The sequence below is a fragment of the Hibiscus syriacus genome, unplaced genomic scaffold (assembly GCF_006381635.1).
Source record: "Hibiscus syriacus cultivar Baekdansim isolate YM2019G1 unplaced genomic scaffold, ASM638163v2 tig00000991_pilon, whole genome shotgun sequence".
NCBI classification, from domain to species: Eukaryota; Viridiplantae; Streptophyta; class Magnoliopsida; order Malvales; family Malvaceae; genus Hibiscus; species Hibiscus syriacus.
Genome location: NW_024061840.1, coordinates 1,557,992 through 1,579,509, shown reverse-complemented (window position 1 = coordinate 1,579,509; position 21,518 = coordinate 1,557,992). Strand labels below are relative to the sequence as shown.

The window sequence follows — 21,518 nt, the reverse complement described above, 5'->3', positions numbered from 1 at the left end:
AACCTTTATATAGAATTAAATAATTTATCCTATAGATACCAATTTTACTTCCAATTTCCGGGTCAACCTTTTGTTTAAGTGGTTGAGCTTGGATCAAAGGGCAGTACAATAAAACCCCACTTAATTGGTTTTACATATCAACCGAATGCCCTAAAGATGCACAAATTAAGCAAAAATTGCATAAGCAACTTGCTTTCAAGCTGCTAGTAATATGAAACATTTTATGGTAACAAATGTTGAAAGTACAACAACCATAACCAGAGCTTAACCAGGACGATTCATGCAGACGAATTTAAATTATTATATACTGAAATTCAAATCTCAACGTCTGTAACCCGATCTTTTATTTTTCGGGTTGAGACATACTTTGCACCAAAAAGTGTACAACAAAACAAAGGGCAAGTTGAAGTGTCAAAGCAGATCAATAGAATATAGGCACCTTTCTTCACAAGCAAAAAGTTACTTTGGTTTCTTTACAGATTGAAGCTTGGGAGAATTACCTGTTACCTTTCGAGTGGCTTATAGAGTACAACAGTTATGTATTTGGACTCGAACCTATGGGTCAAACCCAGGGCAACAACGGATTGCGATGTCCATCCTTTCTCGATGAAAAGGTGGTTAAGTACAACATGTTGAGGCTTCAAGGATGATGCTATCTCTTGGTTATCGTGACCGAGGACCGTTAGATGTAGTTGGGATGGAACTACAGCAGGCTCCTTTGCAAAATCTTCCTCCTTTGGAAATGCCTGACCATAACTGGAATTTGGAGATCCCGGAGCCTCAAACTCAGTTACACTATCCAGATTTTCGGGCACATAGTCCTGCAATAAACAGTGAGAAGTAAACAAGTAAACGAAGATGGAAAAAAATGGTCACAACAAGCATCACTGAGATCTTAATTATAGCCAAAGAAAAAAAAGGTAAATTCATAAAACCAATTAATGAGAAGCTTTAAATGTGAAAGGACCAACGTGACACATATCTTTCATGTTCATCATTGTGTGCTTGATATAACATACCCGAAACCCTCTTTTTTTTAAAAAAAAATACACAACAGCATATGTTAAATTTGTAATTTATCAGTTTTGCATGTCAACCACTCATACTACACCAGCCCACAAAATCATCATCACATGGGGTAGAAAAAATTAAAAGTTAAAAGATTCAAAAATGGAGCGGGACATTTAAGAAGATACATACATGAACATCAAGAAGATTGCAAATGTGGCCCATTTCATCAGCTGAAAAGGGCAAATCAGGTGCATATCTCCATTCGCCATCAACAATAAATTTGTAATGGTATATGCCAGATGGAAGGACCAAAAGAATTGAGTGGTCTTTACCAGATATCCGCAGTGTCTTCCTGGAATAGGACGATAATAGACTTCGTTATATGCCATCCATGCTTGGATTGCAGACGGAAAGAGGAACAGCAGGATTTTGTATGCATGAAAATGTGTGCCTGTAATACTAAGGAATTTAAGACCTACCTTGATTTCCAATTGTCCCAAGAACCTTCCACAGCCACATTATTACCACCATAAATCCATGTAATGATTACAGGGATTCCTTTCTCAGATGGACTATCAGCAACACCAGGAGAATCATGCCGCCAAATTTGGCTGAAAAAGGAATGGCCACCCATACTTGGTAAGGGAGCTATAGGAACCTGAAAATGCACCGAAAACAACCAGACCATCTGTTGAAATACCACTTCCAATATATACAAAACTATTGGCTTCATAGGTAAATCAATATAAACACAGTTCTCCAATCTCTCCTCATTTCTTGGCAATCCCAATAATAGACCGTAAACCAAACAGGTGTCGAAATAATATCACTATGGCACTGAAACAATTTTGCTTTCTAAAACAAAGATAAAGTACTATCTGAGAAAATTGTTGATTTGTTAATATCCAAAACCAAAGTAAAAAAACAAAGAGATAGAGGATTCAAACAGTAAAGAAGATTCCAATCCATGTGTTCAGAGTTTGTCATCAATAGTCAGCTCAAAAGATGATAGCAACGATCAAACATCCAAGCATCCCCTCTTAACAAGTGAAAATACAGCAACTTATTCGAACAATCTTTTAAAAGCAATGAACTGAACCAATCAAAATCTGTTATACCATTGTGTAGACACCCGTTTTTGTCCGGGTCTTTTATATTTATTTTTTTTATTTTATTTTTTTTATTTATTTTATTTTATTATTATTAATTATTATTATTAATTATTTTACATATTACATTTTTTGTAGGCTTAGAAGCCCAATTCAGATTACAATTGGCCCAATCCCGGAGCCCAACAACCCACCAGATTAGGGTTTCAAACCCTAAATCAGATTAGGGTTTCAAACCCTAAATCAGATTAGGGTTTCAAACCCTAAATCAGTTTAGGGTTTCAAACCCTAAAATCAGTTTAGGGTTTCAAACCCTAAATCAGTTTAGGGTTTCAAACCCTAAATCAGTTTAGGGTTTCAAACCCTAATCCCCAACTGCACAGCCGCCGCTCAAGCCAGAGTCCAATCCCTCAGCCGCACGTTGATCTTCACCAGTCATGCCTGAGCCGCGTGAGCAACCGTGAGCCAATCACCGAGCCACCAAGCCGAGGTGTCCCGTCGCCGCCGACTGTTCTCCTGCATGAACAGTAACCGGTTCTTGTAAAAACAGTAGCCTAAATCCTAGAATCCATTTAAAAAACAGATTAAATCCCGAAAAATCGGGAGGTAATCATGCAAAGACAGTAAGACCCATATCCTATTTTTTCTAGATATCATCATCTCACCAGATACTGAATATAAAGAAAGCAAAAAGGAAACAAAAATATACCAGAGGGGACGAAGAGAAAAATCGAAACAGAAAAATAAAAAAAAAAAGAGAAGAGAGAAAGTTTTACCTCTTCCTCGAACCACCACCGTGAACCTCGTTGTGACCTTCTCCGATCTCGGCTAGCCCCGTATCTGAAGGTAAAGCCTTCTCCTCTTCTAGGTTGGTTAGGGTTGGAATGAGGTGGGTTTTAGGGTGTTGAGTCGCTTAGGTTTTTAGGGGAGAGAGAGATGAGTTTACTCCCCATGGCCACCGATCCACGGTGGCCGGGGAGTTTTGGGTTCTCTGTTTGCTGGAAAAAGGGGTTGAGAAGGAGAAGCTTGAGAGCCTTTTCGGCTCTCTGTAATGAGAAGGAGAGAGGGAGATCGGCTGAGGAAATGAGAGGGAGAGAAGAAAGAGTGAAACGGCTGAGAGGGAGAGTATATGATTTTAGGGTTTCAGAATAACCCTTAAAAGGGTTATATTTCAGACGACGAACGGCGTCGTTTTGAAGCAGTGAGGCCGAGTGATGGGATTAAGGGCTAATAGCCCATTTGGTCCTCTTACCTCTGTAATCTTGCACGCGTGTCCTTAGCATTTATGGGTAAACAACGGTTTAGGTCCCCCCAAGCTTCTGTAAGGGTGTAATCTGGTCACTAAAGGAAGTCCATGCAATCTTATTTCGAGCCTATAGTTTTATTTTGTTTTGTTTACATCACTAGTCTATATATTATGTAGGTTTTATAATCTTCGAATTTGGACATGTAATTTATGTTTTTCTTCATTTTGGTCACTGGACTGGTTATTGTTAATATTTCAGAAAGTTTAGACATTATACCCTTTATTTATGAAACTTTTATTTTGATCACTATTATCATATTTTGGGTTAAATTTCGATTAATGTCTATTTATTTTACGTTCATTATATTTTAGTCCTTATCTGTTTATTATTACATTTTTATTAAAGTTCGAATTTGGCCCTCAGATTTATGCATCTTCTGTTTTAGTCACTGTTTTGGCATTTGGTTTAAATATTTCTTTTATCCTTCATGTCTTTGTGTATTTTCAGTTTAGTTATTTAACTCTTGTTTCTTCGATTGTAGCCCTTTAAATTTCTGTATTTGTATTTTGGTCCCTGAAATTATCATATGTGCTTATTTGGTTTGTATTTTGGTTTGAAATGTTAACTTAGTTTTATTTTAGTTATTTATGTATGAATGTATTTTTACATATTCTATGGTTATTTGTATTATGTAAGTAATGTATTTAATTCAATTTAATGTAAATGTTTATATTTCCAATTGCATTTTATTTTCATTATATTTGATTTTATAGAACGGGCGTGGAAAGTATCACTTGATCGAAGTGGTACAATCCGATACGACGTTCAAACAGAATAATAAAAATGCAAATTCTTCCTTTTACAAGCTTATAGAAATTATTTTCATTGTTTTTATCTTTTGATTAATTTATTTGATGGTCATATTGTTTAATATTTAAATTTTAATCTTTATTATTATTTCTTCATTGAATCTTAATATGAGTGATGTATGTTTTGGAAAAGTATAATATGATGTATTTTATGTCAATTTTCGTCATTATCTTTTAATTTAAAGAGAAAATATTCTTTACAAGTAAGAAATAGACGAGGTAGCTTTCTCGGCGGAGGATTGCAAATCTCGAGATTTCTTATCGAGAAAAGGATTTTTTTATTTTCAATAAATAAATCATAATTTATTTATTATTCTCATAATTTTTATTGTATTAATGGTTGTTATGTTACTATTAATGATACATAAATTAAGCATATTGTATTTTCTACTCATGACGATATTATTTAGTGGTAATTCAAAGATATGATATACTTTATAGATAAGAAATAGATGAGATAGCTTTCCCGTTGGAGGATTGCAAATCTTGAGATTTCTTACCAAGTGAAGTATTTCTATTATTTTATTTTAACAAATATTCAATAAATAGATCATATTTTTTCCTTCATATTCCAATTGTAATTTCCACCATTTACGACGATGTGTAAGCGACACAGTACCAATTTTGGGCGTTGTGGGGGTGTTTATCCTTCCCCACACGTAACCGACTCCCGAACCTGTATTAAATGAATCTTTGGTAACGTAGACCAAATTTTTGTCTTATAAAATTATTTTTCTTAAAATTGTTTTTAAAAGACGTTTTTGGGTATTCGACCTACCTAACCCAAAGGTCGATGGCGACTCTTTTAAATTTTATTCAAATCCGTTCAAAATCATCAATTTTTCCAAAATAAAGTCGTAATCGTTTTTAAAATAATATTAAATTGTTTTACCTAAAAAAAAATGGTTATGACAGCTTGGCGACTCCGCTGGGGACTAGAGAGTCAGGCTGTCGGTCGCTTATATATGGTCGTTATGGTGGAAATTATAAGTTCGAATCTTTAGTAAAACTATGATCTACGTATTGAATTTTTATTGATTTTTATATACTAACATTTTAATTGTTTTCATTTTTTCAGATTTTTTAGTTCTCGTTGAGTGTTTTTTTCCTGTTTTTTGAGTCAAAGGTTTGTTTGTTTCTCCTCACACACATCACTCTCATTAGCATAACATGAGCTCTAGACATGAGTTTTGATCCAAATTAGTTAGGGTAATTGCTTTACTCTCGTAAGAATTTATTCTTCGTATGAGTTTTAGCAAATAACCCATGGGATACATACCTTATACCTTCGTAGGAATTTATTCCTCGTATGGGTATAAGGCAGTGAATCCCCTCGAATTGAACTCGGTCCGTTTGAAACCTGTAATGGGTGAGGATTGAGGGTTTGGTAGCCCAAGGGGGCACTGACATCAAGGACAATTCGAGTTCCTTTGTTTCCTGTTAGAGCTGAAACCATGCATATAGTGAACCATAGAACGGTCACACTAGGTAGAGTCATACTGAACCTCTGTCCGTCAATAGGCACCCAAAATAGGCGTACACAATGGAGAAACCCTCTAACCTTTTTATTTTATTTATTTATTTTTGAGTATGTAGAATAGATTTATTCTGTTAAAGCATGTGAAATAGAATTTAGGTGCAGTTAGAATTTAATTAATTTAGGAGGGTAGAGAGCATGTTTGGGTAGGACCCTTTTTGAGGAATATTATTCAGGTAGATAATGCATAAATAGAATAGATTTATTTCCTGTTTTACTTATATTTTTATGTTAAATTTATGCAATTGTTTTGACTAACTGTTTTGTTTGTTTTGTTTATTTTTTTCATACTGCATAGACATATCATTAGAAAAGGCGATTGATCTGTGAGTAGCGATAAAGTGGAAAGACTTTCACGATGGAAAGGAGTTTCCTAAACAGAGAAGTGAATCCAGCAGATGTAAGGAACTGGTCCGAAGCCAAGCAGAAAGAGCAGGGAGATAGTCTATCAGGGAACTACGTGTCAGATCTGTCTGATTATACACCAGCTTCTTTAAAACAGAATGAGCTTCAGGGATTGAAAACAATTTGGGAAAGTTGGAATCTTATTGAGAGAAAAGCTTTTCAGCAGACTTATGGGGATATATTTCATCTGATATACGTGAAGGTAGACCCGGTTCTCATACGATGCATAATACAGTTTTGGAATCCGGCCTATAGTTGTTTCACATTCAACCGAGAGGACATGACTCCAACCCTCGAGGAATACCAATTTCTGTTGAATTTGACAAGCGTTAAAGTGGACAAAGTTTACTCCCGGTCGATAAAAGGGCCTTCCTTTAAGTCAAAGCTTGCAAAGATCTCGGGCACAAGCGATAAATGGGTGAATGATCGTTTGCAACGCAAGGGAGAAAGTGAGGGAGTGCCGTGGTCTCACTTACAAAAGATAGCTGAAGCACATGTAGATGAAAACGTGCGTAGAGATGTATTTGCTTTGGGTATATATGGTTTGGTAATCTTTCCAAAATGTTTGGGATTGATCGAACTAGCAGTAGTCGATTTGGTTGAGAAGTTAGGAAGAGAGGTGAATCCAGTCCATGCAATTCTTGCTGAAACTTTTCGATCTTTGAATATATGTAGAAGGTTGGGGGGAGGTCGTTTTATGGGTTGTGCTCAATTGCTTACTGTGTGGATCAGAAGCCATTTCTGGAAGGAAGAAAAAGTCAACTATAACCGTTTTTTGAAAGATTATTCTCCTATTGCTGAGTACCTTACGAAGGAGTGGCCTGAAGTATCTCAGAAAGATCAATGGATTGATTTCTTCCGGAATCTACAGAGTCAAAACATAGCATGGCGAACCCCGTGGCTGATGCATACACAAATCTTGTTCAAGTGTGGAGATTTGGACTGGATTATATTACTGGGACTGTGGGGAGGAGTGGGATACGCTCCTTTGTTGATATTGAGACAGTACGGTGCCCGACAGTTTGTTCCCGTGACTCATGGGTTGACTGGTGCTGAATTTGATTATAAAGAAGGCAATTATAGAAAGAAGATCAAAGATGTGGCTGATTCCTGGAGGATGACTTTTAGGACTAAAGTAATTGGAGCGGATGTTATCTTGACGCCTGATTATGAAGCCTGGAGAATCAGGAGGGTAAATGATAAGATACCTTTAACATCTGGAGAGGGATCAAGGTCGATAGAAGAACAAATCAGAAATATCCCTTCGAATTTGGAAATCCAAAGAATTGAGTTTGAAATGGAAAGGGCTAAAGATTCCAAGAAAATAGAAGAGATGGAGAGAGAAAACTTCATGTTGACTATCGAGGCTGAATTTCATGCCAGACAGTTTATAATGATGAGAGAACGGAAAGAGGAGGTGGAAGCCGATTTAGAAGACTTAAAAAAGATTATCAAAGGGTGCAGCAAGTGAGAAAGAAACTTGGATCCAGAGAATTAGCGGCTGCAAGACGGCGAATCAAAAGTCTGGAAATTGAGAACAAGTGTCAGATCAAGAAGATAGAAGCTGGAAAAGCAAAAGTATGCGAGCTAGAGGCCGATAAAAAGGAATTGATCAAGCAGTATAAAGTTGAGGCTCGTAGAGCTCAAAAACTCCATGAAGAAAAAGAAGTCAGCCTGAAAGAATTAGAAGAAGAAAAGAATCAAGTCCAAGGGTTAAAAACTGAGATGAACCGTATAATTGAGGACTTTGAGGACAAAGATCGAAGAATTTTAGAGCTTGAAGAAGAAAGAAAGCAAAAGAAAGAAGAGATGTGGTCTGAGAGACAGGGATGGAATCGATTCCTCGATAGAAAGCAGGCAGAGATTGGATCGTGGATGCAGAGATTCTCGACAAAAAGTCAGCAAGTAGATGAGCTCACAGGAGAAATGGGAGAATTACAGATGAGATTCGAACGTGAGATGAACCAATCTCGAGCTATGAATGATGAGCTCAAAAGTCATGTATCGAGCCTTGAGCAATCCCTTCTGCAAGTGCAAGTTCCTCCCGCTTCAGTGGACCTAAGAGTTGCTCTCGAAGAAAACAAATCCTTCCAGAAGGAAATCAGAGAATTGAAAGGTGAACTCCAGAAATGCCGAATTCATATTACCAGTCTAGAAAAAGAAATCAAACGCATCAATAAGGGATGGGAAAATACATATGAGCACTATCGATCCTTGGTAGAAGAACGCGAGCGCATGATGGGGGAAGCTATTGCTCAAATGGGTGAAGTGGCTCGGTATATGAACGAATTAGCCAATAGAGCGGAGATCATCCAACTGCGCACAAATCCGGTTTCTGAATATGCAAGGGAGATCATCGCCATTATGAATGAAATTGTAGAGCTGAGTCTGAGGGCTAGGCCTTATATGTAATAGAACTCCTTTGTAATGAGTGAAACTTTTTATCCAATGAAAGTATTTCCGAATGGTTACTGCTTGGGTCAACGCCTTTTATTTGCATTTCATACTTGCATCATTCATTATGCATAAGAATATTCATCATGCATCACCAATAAAATGTATCATTTATAGCACATTACCAATAATATGCATTCGAATTTAAAAGAACAATAAAATTAATTTCCGAAGGGTTATGTGACAGACGATTCTGGCAAGTAAGAACTCCAATCCTTATCACACGCGAAGTAGAGCCATGGAGGCCAAGCTTGATCAATTAAAGAAAGAAATGCAAGAAGATTTACTAAGAATACAACAAGAATGGCAGGCAAAGATGGATCAGTCACAAAAGTCAATTATAGATCAAATACTGCAAAGCCAGGCTAATATGATGAATGAGATGATGACCAAGATGTCTGGGTTACGTACTGAAACAGTTAAAGAACCAAGCGCTGCCCCTGTTGAAGTTTCTAGGCAGGAGTCTACCCCGAGACTAGTTATCTCACCTGAAAAGCTAGGGGAACATCCTGCAGGGTCTTCAGCTGTAAAGGTTCAAATGGCCACGACTAACCCTCAAAACAGTCCTTATGAGTATATTGATGTAGATCCTGAGGAAATGGAGAAACCTAAAACGGAAGTACCGGAGCATTTAAAGGACTGGTGCAAAGGGTTTTTTAAAGAAATGGGAAAGCAGGGTTCTCAAGACGGAATGAATGCAGAGGAATTGAGTCTTGTGCCAGACCTAGTATTACCACCAAAGTTCAAAATGCCGGAATTTGAAAAGTATGATGGAAAAACTTGTCCTGTTGCTCACTTGACCATGTTTTGTCGAAGAATGACAGGATTCGTGAAGGATGATGGGCTATTAATTCACTGTTTCCAGGCCAGCTTGACGGGGTCAGCTGTCAGATGGTATAACAAATTAACCCGAGCTAAAATAGGGTCTTGGAAGGATTTGGCCAATGCGTTTAAAGAACAGTATCAACACGTTACCGATATGATGCCTGATCGTGTTACTCTCCAAAATATGGAGATGAAGCATAATGAGACCTTCCGACAATACGCTCAGCGCTGGAGGGATATTGCTGCTCAAGTGCACCCACCACTTATTGAGAGGGAGTTTATAACCATGTTTATAGATACGTTAAAATCTCCTTATATTGATCATATGTTAGGAGTGGCAACTAAGAGCTTCTCTGATATCGTGATGTGTGGAGAGATGATTGAGAGAGCATTAAAGAAGGGGCAGATTGTCGGTAGCCAAACTCCTGCAAAGAAACCCTATGTGAAAAGGAAAGAAGGAGAGGTGAATAATGTAAATTTCTCTGTGAGTAAGCCGAAGATGGGAAACTCTTCTTCATCCCAAGGAGAGACTAAGCGCGAGCATAACAATGAAAGGATGACGTTCACTCCCATACCAATGACTTACAGTGAGCTCTTCCATGGATTAGTCCAAGCTCACGTAGTATCACCAAAATTCATTGATCCAATTAAACCACCTTATCCAAAATGGTTCAACGAAAATGAGACATGCGAGTATCATGCAAATCTCAGAGGACATAACATTGAAAAGTGTCTCGCTTTTAAAAGAGTGGTTGAAGATCTGATCAAGAGAAAGGTGGTGTCCTTTAATGATTCTGAAGCACCCTGTGTTGCTGCAAACCCGCTCCCAAATCATCAGAATCAGGGAGTGAACGCTATTGAGGAAAATCAGAGAATTAAGAGGAGAATTGAAGAAATAAGAACACCACTGAAATGGGTATATGCTCAAATAAAGGAGAGAGGGTTGTTAAGCCCTAGAAATGAATGCTCAACGGGAAAGACAGAGAACTTTTGTGAATACCATGGTGAAAATGGTCATCAGATTCAGGATTGTCAAGAATTCAGGCAGATAGTCCAAGAATTAATGAACAAGCAGGAGTTGCAGTTCTATGAAGAAAGAATGAGTGAGAATGAAAGATATATCTGCGCTTCTGAAGAAAATTCAAGGGAAGCTGAAAAGAATTTAAAAAAGCCTGTCCTGGTCATATCGAAGCCAAATTACGAGGCCAGCAGTGGAAGTATAACATCTAGGGTGGTGATCAAAACCCCTGCGCCTTTTGCCTACAAGAGTAACAAGAGTGTTCCTTGGGACTATACATGCCAAATTAATACTCCTGAGAGTAAGGAGGAAGAGGTTGCTGAAGTTGGATTTTTCACCAGGAGTGGAAGATGCTATGCTCCTGGAAAGGCTGATAAAGCAAGGGATGTGGTTATTAAAGATCCTGATGATAAATTGAATGAGCCTGTTAAGATTGAAGAGGCTCAGGAATTTTTAAAGTTTCTGAAACACAGCGAGTATAATATTGTGGAACAGCTTCATAAGACCCCAGCGCGGATTTCAATGTTATCTCTACTGTTGCATTCGGAAGTACATCGAAATACTCTGATCAAAGTGCTGAATGAAACTTTTGTAGGGAAGGATATACCAGTGGAACGTGTGGACAGGATGGTAAATCATATTAATGCAGACAATTTTATTTATTTTTATGATGACGAAATACCTGAAGAAGGAAAAGGCAGGGGCAAGGCTTTACACATTACGGCTCATTGCAAAGGAGTCATCGTCTCAGGGGTGTTAATTGACAACGGATCGGCCTTGAATGTTATGCCATTCGCCACTCTAAATAGACTTCCTGTGGATGTATCACGAATGAGGGTTTGTGGCAATGCTGTAAGGGCATTTGATGGGACAGAACGCAAGATAATGGGGAAGATGATCATCCCTCTCAGAATTGGCCCTACAACATTTGAAGTAGATTTTGTTGTCATGGATATTCATCCGAGTTATAGTTGCTTGCTAGGGAGACCCTGGATTCACATGGCTGGGGCAGTTCCTTCCTCCCTTCACCAAAAGCTCCGATTCATTGTTGATGGGACTCTAGTGACCATCAAAGCGGAAGAAGACATCATTGCCTCTATCACTACAGATGCACCATATGTAGGGGTAGATGAAAATGCACTAGAGTCCTCCTTCCAGTCCTTGGAATTTGTTAATGCTACTTTTATCTCTGAGGGCAAAAGAATTCCCATTCCTCATCTTTCAAAAAATACAAAGATGCAATTAAAGGAGACCTTAGCTAGAGGAGCAAAGGTAAGGAAAGGCTTGGGAAAGAAACTGCAAGGAATCACTGAAGGGTCGGCTTCAGTTCCTAAGAGAAATTATTTTGGTCTCGGATACAAACCAACGTACCATGATAAAGTCAAGGATGCACAAAAGCTTAAGGAAAGGAGGAAGGCAAGAGTAAAGGGAGAAGATCTTGTTTGGGGACCCATGGTCATTCCACCACTCTCCAAATCTTTTGTGTCTGGAGGATTTATGATTGACACGCTGAAACAGTCAGGGGATATTGAAGATACAGAAATTGTTGAAGATTTATCGGGTAGCCTGAGCATCAACGTTATCACAGAAGAGTCTACTGGAGAGTGTTCCTTGGCATCAATCCGTCCGTGTCCTCCTGGCTATGTTTTGAACAATTACACTGTTGAAGAACTCCCTGTGTTCTATAAGCACTTTTCAAAGTAATGCATAATAACAAATCTGTCTCCTTTTGACCCCAAATATAATAGGGCTTTTGTAAAAGGACAAATTGTTATTTGTCATTGCTTTAATGAAACAGTGTTCTTCTTTCATTCTAATCTTAGCAAGTATTTTATTCATCTCTTGAGTATTCTTTATTCTTTATTGATAATTATTCTCTTGATAAATATTAGATAAAATTTTTGTCCACAGCCAAATATACTCCTTTTGATTCGCAGGTCTTCAGATATCAACTGTTCGAGTAATGATATTTTTGAACCACAAATTGATTTTGAAAATGACATGTGTCTCGAAGAATCTGAGGGTTATAAAGATGAAGAGGAATGTGAGCTAAACTCTGAGCTTGTTAGAATGATGGAGCAAGAAGATAGACAAATATTGCCCCACAAAGAGACAACTGAAACAATAAATTTGGGAACAGAAGAGGATATAAAGGAAGTTAAAATTGGCACTTCACTCTCACCAAAAATAAAAGATGGTCTTATAGGCCTTCTTCGGGAGTATAGGGATGTGTTTGCTTGGTCTTATCAAGATATGCCGGGGTTGGAAACCGACATTGTGATGCACAAGCTGCCAATAAAGCCGGAATGCAAGCCTGTTCAGCAAAAACTTCGAAGAATGAGACCAGATATGCTATTAAAAATCAAGGAAGAAGTGAAGAAACAATTCGATGCTGGATTTTTACAAGTGGCCAAATACCCTGAATGGGTAGCAAACATAGTGCCAGTTCCAAAGAAAGATGGCAAAGTTCGGATGTGTGTTGACTACCGGGATCTCAATCGAGCAAGCCCCAAAGATAATTTTCCACTCCCACATATCGATACTTTGGTTGACAATACGGCTGGTCATGCTCTGTTCTCTTTCATGGATGGTTTCTCAGGTTACAATCAAATTAAGATGGACCCAGAAGACATGGAAAAGACAACTTTTGTGACAATGTGGGGTACGTTTTGCTACAAGGTGATGCCCTTTGGACTTAAGAACGCCGGGGCAACATATCAAAGAGCCATGGTTACGTTGTTCCACGATATGATGCACAGGGATATAGAAGTGTACGTGGATGATATGATTGCCAAATCACAAACTGGAGAAGAACATGTAAAAGTCTTAAGGAAACTATTTTTAAGATTAAGAAAATACCAGCTCAAGCTTAACCCAACCAAGTGTACATTTGGAGCTACTTCAGGGAAGTTATTGGGATTTGTAGTCAGTGAGAATGGGATAGAAATAGATCCTGATAAAGTCAAAGCAATTCTGGAATTACCTCCCCCTAGAACGCAAAAGGAAGTACGAGGTTTTCTGGGAAGGTTAAATTATATTGCCAGATTCATCTCTCAGTTGACCGAGAAATGTGATCCAATATTCCGATTACTGAGAAAGCAAAACCCAGGAGAATGGGATGATAGTTGCCAAGAATGCTTCGATAGAATTAAGAGTTACTTAATTACTGCTCCTGTCTTGATGCCACCAATCCCAAACAAACCATTGATTTTATATTTGACTGTCTTTGAGAAGTCAATGGGATGTGTGTTGGCCCAACATGACGAAACTGGAAGAAGAGAGCGAGCTATTTACTATCTCAGTAAGAAATTTACTGACTGTGAGACTCGATATTCCTCTATCGAAAAGCTGTGTTGTGCTTTAGTATGGACTACTAAGAGGCTGAGACAATATTTGTTGTATCATACTACCTGGTTGATATCAAGACTAGATCCGTTAAAGTACCTGATGGAATCAACGGCTCTAACTGGAAGGATGGCGAGATGGCAAATGTTGTTGTCCGAATTTGATATAGTCTACATGAACCAGAAATCAGTTAAAGGAAGTGCTATTGCAGATTTCCTGGCAAGCAGAGCATTAGAAGACTATGAGCCAGTAAAATTTGATTTTCCGAACGAGGACTTGATGAGTATATTTGTTACTGAAGAGGGTACTCCGAAAAATGAAACATGGAAAATGAACTTCGATGGCGCTTCTAATGCTGTGGGACATGGAATTGGGGCAATACTAGTTTCACCTGAGGGAGATCATTATCCTTGTACTAGTAGGCTCGCCTTTGAATGCACTAACAATATGGCAGAGTATGAAGCATGCATCTTGGGTATTCAAGCTGCAATTGAGCGCAAAGTTAAAAGCCTAGAAGTATTCGGCGATTCTGCTCTGGTTATTTATCAGCTTCGCGGGGAATGGATGACTCGAGATTCCAAGTTGATAGAATACAAGAACTTAGTGATGGAGTTGATCAAAGAGTTTGAAGAAATTTCTTTTGCTTATCTTCCTCGTGAAGAAAATCAAATGGCAGATGCCTTGGCTACGTTGGCAGCTATGTTTAAGGCCGATGATCAATCTCGAATGATGCCTATTCGGATGAGTATAAGAGAAATGCCAGCTCATTGTTGCAACATAGAGGAAGAAGAGGATGATAATCTCCCATGGTATTATGATATTCTCCAATACGTAAAGTATCGGGCTTACCCGGCAGAGGCAGCGGGGAATGATAAACGGACCTTAAGAAGATTAGCAATGGGGTATGTCCTTGATGGAGATATATTGTATAAAAAGGGCAAGGATCAGGTGCTTTTGAGGTGTGTGGATAGAATTGAGGCCAAGAAAATACTTGAGGAAGTCCATGAAGGAGTTTGTGGAACACATGCTAATGGATTCACAATGGTTAGAAAAATCATGAGGTTTGGGTACTATTGGTCCACTATGGAAGGAGATTGTATCAGATTTGCTCGAAGATGTCATAAATGCCAGATTCATGATAACCAAATACATGTTCCTCCTTCACCACTCCATGTAATGAACGCACCTTGGCCGTTTTCAATGTGGGGCATCGATGTCATTGGGGCAATTTCACCGAAGGCCTCAAATGGACATCGTTTTATCTTAGTGGCTATAGATTACTTCACCAAATGGGTTGAAGCTGCCTCTTATGCTAATGTCACAAAAGGAGCAGTGTGCAGATTTCTAAAAAGAGAAATCATTTGTAGATATGGAACACCTGAAAGGATCATCACAGATAATGCATTGAATTTGAACAATGATTTAATGAAGGAAGTTTGCACAAAGTTAAAGATCAAACATCACAATTCGGCTCCTTATCGCCCAAAATGAATGGGGCAGTAGAGGCAGCGAATAAAAACATCAAGAAGATCATCACAAAAGCAACTGAAACATATAGAGACTGGCATGAGAAATTACCTTTTGCATTGCTTGCTTATCGCACGTCCGTTCGTACATCTACTGGGGCAACACCATTCTCTTTGGTATATGGGATGGAAGCAGTTTTACCTATTGAGGTGGAAATACCTTCTTTGAGAGTATTGATGGAGTTGAAACTAGACGAGGCTGATTGGGTACAAAGTAGGTTTGATCAATTAAATTTGATTGAGGAGAAAAGGCTGAGAGCTATCTGCCATGGCCAAATGTACCAGAGAAGGATGATACGAGCATATGACAAGAAAGTCAGACCTCGAGAATTTCGTGAAGGCGATTTGGTACTAAAAAAGATCTTACCTATGCAAAAAGACTTTCGAGGGAAGTGGATGCCGAACTGGGAAGGTCCCTATGTTGTAAAAAAGGCATTCTCAGGAGGAGCTTTGGTGTTAACAGAAATGGATGGAGAAGATTTGCCTAATCCCGTGAATTCAGATTCGGTCAAGCGATATTACACTTAAAAAAAAAAAAAAAAAAAAGAAGGAAATGAAAAAAATGAAAAATGAAAAAGAAGAAAAAATAAATAAAGGAGGGTTCAAGATGAAAACCCAAAATGGGCATCTTGAAACCAAAGGAGGATTCGAGTTGAAAATCCGTAATGGACGGCTCGAATAATCAGAATTTGAAATGGTGGATTCCCTCGGAAGCCTAACAGTTTAGGGAAAGACTCTCATGCTCACACATCTTTTGTACGATCTGAATCTTCGAAACACATGTCAACTTTCAAGAAAGATTTGGAGTGAAGAAGTAAAAGGATTCAGCATTTGATATTCACTATATTTGTCCATTATTTTTTCCTTTGTATATACCTGTTTTCTTGTCCCAAAAGATTGTACTTTCTCATTACCTATCTTCAGTGAAATTTTTGAATTTGATTCAATATCCTCGCATATATTCACCAAATTACTAATCAATAACATCGGTTATTATGCCTTACTCGGAAAAGTGTCAGAGTATGGGGATTTTGAAACAGGTGTTCGCCAGAGAACACATACAAAAGCACGCTCCCATCAATCATTAAACAAATCATTGAGAAAAAAGAGGGTTTAAATTAAAGAAATCAGTTTCAACATAATCATACTTTTCCCAAGCAAAGAAGTCCCAATTTAAAGGCATGCAACAAGGAAAGGCCATTCTGAATGAATTTTCTCTGAAAAATCAATCAATGACCAAAGAATCAAAGAGGCAAGATAAACTCTCTCGGGGTAGATCAGAAGGACCAAGTCAAAGAATATTTAATGAGAGGTCAAGGAAGTAACCAGGCATGGACAAACGCATAAATATCGCATATTCCGGTCAAGGAGTATGAGAGATTCCCAATGCCAGGATCGAACTGAGCATAACTCTTTAAACATGCATTATATCATCCTTAGGCATATTGCTAACATGAAATCATGGCATATGACCATTTTTACAGGATCTTCGAGACTTATTTTATTATTGAAGCAATGAATCAGTCAACATCAACTGACCAGATCTCCTCATCACGTAGGAGAGTGTCAACATTAGGATAACCAGCCGTCCTCATCACGTAGGAACCGAGTTATCACCCTTCCTAACGATGGCCAGAGTTCTTCATCATGTATGAGCCGTGTCAACCATAGATAACCAGCCGTCCTCATCACGTAGGAACCGTGTTATCACCTTTAGATGGCCAGATCTCTTCATCACGTAAGAGCCGTGTCAACCTGATAATCAGCCGTCCTCATCACGTAGGAACCGAGTTATCACCCTTCTTAAAGATGACCAGAACTCTTCATCGCGTATGAGTCGTGTCATCCCTTGACCAGATTTCTTCATCATGTAGGAATCGTGTTTCCCTTAGACGACCCGAACTCTTCATCACGTATGAGCAGTGTCGTCCCCAACAATCAACATTATTCAATTTCTAAGTTTGAAAGGGAGAGCCAGACAAAAACGTGTTGGCTTGTCGTCTTTGCACTGTTCTTGTTAACACAAGTATGTGCAAAGAGGGGCAGCTGTAGACACCCGTTTTTGTCCGGGTCTTTTATATTTATTTTTTTTATTTTATTTTTTTTATTTATTTTATTTTATTATTATTAATTATTATTATTAATTATTTTACATATTACATTTTTTGTAGGCTTAGAAGCCCAATTCAGATTACAATTGGCCCAATCCCGGAGCCCAACAACCCACCAGATTAGGGTTTCAAACCCTAAATCAGATTAGGGTTTCAAACCCTAAATCAGTTTAGGGTTTCAAACCCTAAATCAGTTTAGGGTTTCAAACCCTAATCCCCAACTGCACAGCCGCCGCTCAAGCCAGAGTCCAATCCCTCAGCCGCACGTTGATCTTCACCAGTCATGCCTGAGCCGCGTGAGCAACCGTGAGCCAATCACCGAGCCACCAAGCCGAGGTGTCCCGTCGCCGCCGACTTTTCTCCTGCATGAACAGTAACCGGTTCTTGTAAAAACAGTAGCCTAAATCCTAGAATCCATTTAAAAAACAGATTAAATCCCGAAAAATCGGGAGGTAATCATGCAAAGACAGTAAGACCCATATCCTATTTTTTCTAGATATCATCATCTCACCAGATACTGAATATAAAGAAAGCAAAAAGGAAACAAAAATATACCAGAGGGGACGAAGAGAAAAATCGAAACAGAAAAATAAAAAAAAAAGAGAAGAGAGAAAGTTTTACCTCTTCCTCGAACCACCACCGTGAACCTCGTTGTGACCTTCTCCGATCTCGGCTAGCCCCGTATCTGAAGGTAAAGCCTTCTCCTCTTCTAGGTTGGTTAGGGTTGGAATGAGGTGGGTTTTAGGGTGTTGAGTCGCTTAGGTTTTTAGGGGAGAGAGAGATGAGTTTACTCCCCATGGCCACCGATCCACGGTGGCCGGGGAGTTTTGGGTTCTCTGTTTGCTGGAAAAAGGGGTTGAGAAGGAGAAGCTTGAGAGCCTTTTCGGCTCTCTGTAATGAGAAGGAGAGAGGGAGATCGGCTGAGGAAATGAGAGGGAGAGAAGAAAGAGTGAAACGGCTGAGAGGGAGAGTATATGATTTTAGGGTTTCAGAATAACCCTTAAAAGGGTTATATTTCAGACGACGAACGGCGTCGTTTTGAAGCAGTGAGGCCGAGTGATGGGATTAAGGGCTAATAGCCCATTTGGTCCTCTTACCTCTGTAATCTTGCACGCGTGTCCTTAGCATTTATGGGTAAACAACGGTTTAGGTCCCCCCAAGCTTCTGTAAGGGTGTAATCTGGTCACTAAAGGAAGTCCATGCAATCTTATTTCGAGCCTATAGTTTTATTTTGTTTTGTTTACATCACTAGTCTATATATTATGTAGGTTTTATAATCTTCGAATTTGGACATGTAATTTATGTTTTTCTTCATTTTGGTCACTGGACTGGTTATTGTTAATATTTCAGAAAGTTTAGACATTATACCCTTTATTTATGAAACTTTTATTTTGATCACTATTATCATATTTTGGGTTAAATTTCGATTAATGTCTATTTATTTTACGTTCATTATATTTTAGTCCTTATCTGTTTATTATTACATTTTTATTAAAGTTCGAATTTGGCCCTCAGATTTATGCATCTTCTGTTTTAGTCACTGTTTTGGCATTTGGTTTAAATATTTCTTTTATCCTTCATGTCTTTGTGTATTTTCAGTTTAGTTATTTAACTCTTGTTTCTTCGATTGTAGCCCTTTAAATTTCTGTATTTGTATTTTGGTCCCTGAAATTATCATATGTGCTTATTTGGTTTGTATTTTGGTTTGAAATGTTAACTTAGTTTTATTTTAGTTATTTATGTATGAATGTATTTTTACATATTCTATGGTTATTTGTATTATGTAAGTAATGTATTTAATTCAATTTAATGTAAATGTTTATATTTCCAATTGCATTTTATTTTCATTATATTTGATTTTATAGAACGGGCGTGGAAAGTATCACTTGATCGAAGTGGTACAATCCGATACGACGTTCAAACAGAATAATAAAAATGCAAATTCTTCCTTTTACAAGCTTATAGAAATTATTTTCATTGTTTTTATCTTTTGATTAATTTATTTGATGGTCATATTGTTTAATATTTAAATTTTAATCTTTATTATTATTTCTTCATTGAATCTTAATATGAGTGATGTATGTTTTGGAAAAGTATAATATGATGTATTTTATGTCAATTTTCGTCATTATCTTTTAATTTAAAGAGAAAATATTCTTTACAAGTAAGAAATAGACGAGGTAGCTTTCTCGGCGGAGGATTGCAAATCTCGAGATTTCTTATCGAGAAAAGGATTTTTTTATTTTCAATAAATAAATCATAATTTATTTATTATTCTCATAATTTTTATTGTATTAATGGTTGTTATGTTACTATTAATGATACATAAATTAAGCATATTGTATTTTCTACTCATGACGATATTATTTAGTGGTAATTCAAAGATATGATATACTTTATAGATAAGAAATAGATGAGATAGCTTTCCCGTTGGAGGATTGCAAATCTTGAGATTTCTTACCAAGTGAAGTATTTCTATTATTTTATTTTAACAAATATTCAATAAATAGATCATATTTTTTCCTTCATATTCCAATTGTAATTTCCACCATTTACGACGATGTGTAAGCGACACAGTACCAATTTTGGGCGTTGTGGGGGTGTTTATCCTTCCCCACACGTAACCGACTCCCGAACCTGTATTAAATGAATCTTTGGTAACGTAGACCAAATTTTTGTCTTATAAAATTATTTTTCTTAAAATTGTTTTTAAAAGACGTTTTTGGGTATTCGACCTACCTAACCCAAAGGTCGATGGCGACTCTTTTAAATTTTATTCAAATCCGTTCAAAATCATCAATTTTTCCAAAATAAAGTCGTAATCGTTTTTAAAATAATATTAAATTGTTTTACCTAAAAAAAAATGGTTATGACACATTGTATTTAAGGATCCAACAAAATCATTGATTTTTTAATCAATTCTTTTTCACTTCCTAGTCACATTTCTTCGATCAATATCTCAAAAGAAAAACCCCTGCACTGCTATGAAGAAGAAAAACTTGGTATCAACTTCCCCACTCACCAGTTTTAGCTAAATTTACCAAATGATTACCAAGATAAATAAGCAAAAAATCATTATCTTCCACGTCTCATTGTTTGAAACAGTTCAAAACTTTTAAACAAAGATTCTTCTTCAGTTAGTTATTCAAATTTGCAATGAAACCTCAGATTCCCCCCCCCCCCGATCTTATGCACTATGAAGCAAAATCTAAGTTTCTATTATTTGAGTAACTTAGAATACTAAAAACACAACTCAAGGACTGTGAAAAGATAACTAAAATGCTCACCTGAGGAGCGAACAAAAGAGGGGATCGGGACCGGCGTGGGCTCTGAGGCGGAGTATTAGCCATTGAATCAGATGACGGAACGCGAACGGCGGCTGCTGGAGAGGCGGCTCCAAGAATGATCGACTCGTCCCCGTTGAAGCTTCCAGAGAGATCCCCGTTGGCTCCGTCTTCTCTCCCGTTTGCATTTCCCATATCTTCAGTGCTGAGGGATCCACGGAGGAAAACAAAAAACAGCTGAAAAACAAATTTTTTTGGTAATTGAAATGAATAAAGCAGGTTGATTGAAAGGAAACTGAACTTGGATGTATTTACCGAGACTGACACTGAAACCTAAATCAACTGCAAGGGCCGGCAAACGGTTGTTTCTGCTCAGAGCCTCTTCATTTTGCTCTTCCTTCTAGGATAAAATTAAAGGGGAAAAGTTAAATGTAAAACCATTCCTAGTTTAATTTCCTGAGACCTTTTTGTTTTTTTCTAACGTTTGAGATGACTGGGATGATAATCTGACGTGGTACTTTGCGCCACGTGGATAGTTAAATGAGGCCCACCAGATTCAAAACCCACGAGTTTCGATTAATAAGATTTGATCGTAGCCGTTTTGAATAGGCATGTAAATAAACTTAATGTTCAGTGAACCGTTCATAAATCGTGTGGCAGAAAATTTATTTATGTGCGTTTATTTATTAAATGAACGAATATGAATAAAATTTTATGTTCGTTTAATTAAATGAACGAACATGAACATAGATCTCGTTCTTTCTTTTACGTTTGTGA

The 21,518-nt window shown here is 37.7% G+C and overlaps 1 protein-coding gene across 3 annotated transcripts; it reads right to left on the bottom strand.

The window, feature by feature from the left end:
- Window positions 1–291: 291 nt before the first annotated feature.
- Window positions 292–21,157, bottom strand: LOC120119448 (SNF1-related protein kinase regulatory subunit beta-1-like). Of its 3 annotated transcripts, none has more exons than XM_039139276.1 (5): window positions 21,057–21,157; window positions 20,745–20,946; window positions 1,491–1,669; window positions 1,201–1,363; window positions 292–821 (listed from the first exon to the last, which is right to left on the bottom strand). In XM_039139276.1, the coding sequence occupies exons 2-5, from the start codon at window positions 20,934–20,936 to the stop codon at window positions 504–506; spliced, it is 852 nt and encodes a 283-aa protein (XP_038995207.1). In that variant the 5' UTR covers window positions 20,937–20,946; window positions 21,057–21,157; the 3' UTR covers window positions 292–503. The 3 variants fall into 3 exon arrangements, with proteins under 3 accessions (XP_038995207.1, XP_038995213.1, XP_038995197.1); XM_039139282.1 differs by having other exon boundaries at window positions 20,745–20,978; window positions 21,057–21,148; XM_039139266.1 differs by having other exon boundaries at window positions 20,745–20,949; window positions 21,050–21,144.
- Between the last annotated feature and the right edge of the window lie 361 nt (window positions 21,158–21,518).

What these genes read in the sequence shown, in the direction of transcription:
- LOC120119448 (XM_039139276.1), bottom strand. Translation starts at nt 20,936, where the DNA reads ATGGGAAATGCAAACGGGAGAGAAGACGGAGCCAACGGGGATCTCTCT. An exon ending in TGGGACAATTGGAAATCAAG is followed by an intron (nt 1,364 to 1,490) that starts GTAGGTCTTAAA and finishes GTCCTATTCCAG; the next exon opens with GAAGACACTGCGGATATCTG. An exon ending in GCAATCTTCTTGATGTTCAT is followed by an intron (nt 822 to 1,200) that starts GTATGTATCTTC and finishes TGTTTATTGCAG; the next exon opens with GACTATGTGCCCGAAAATCT.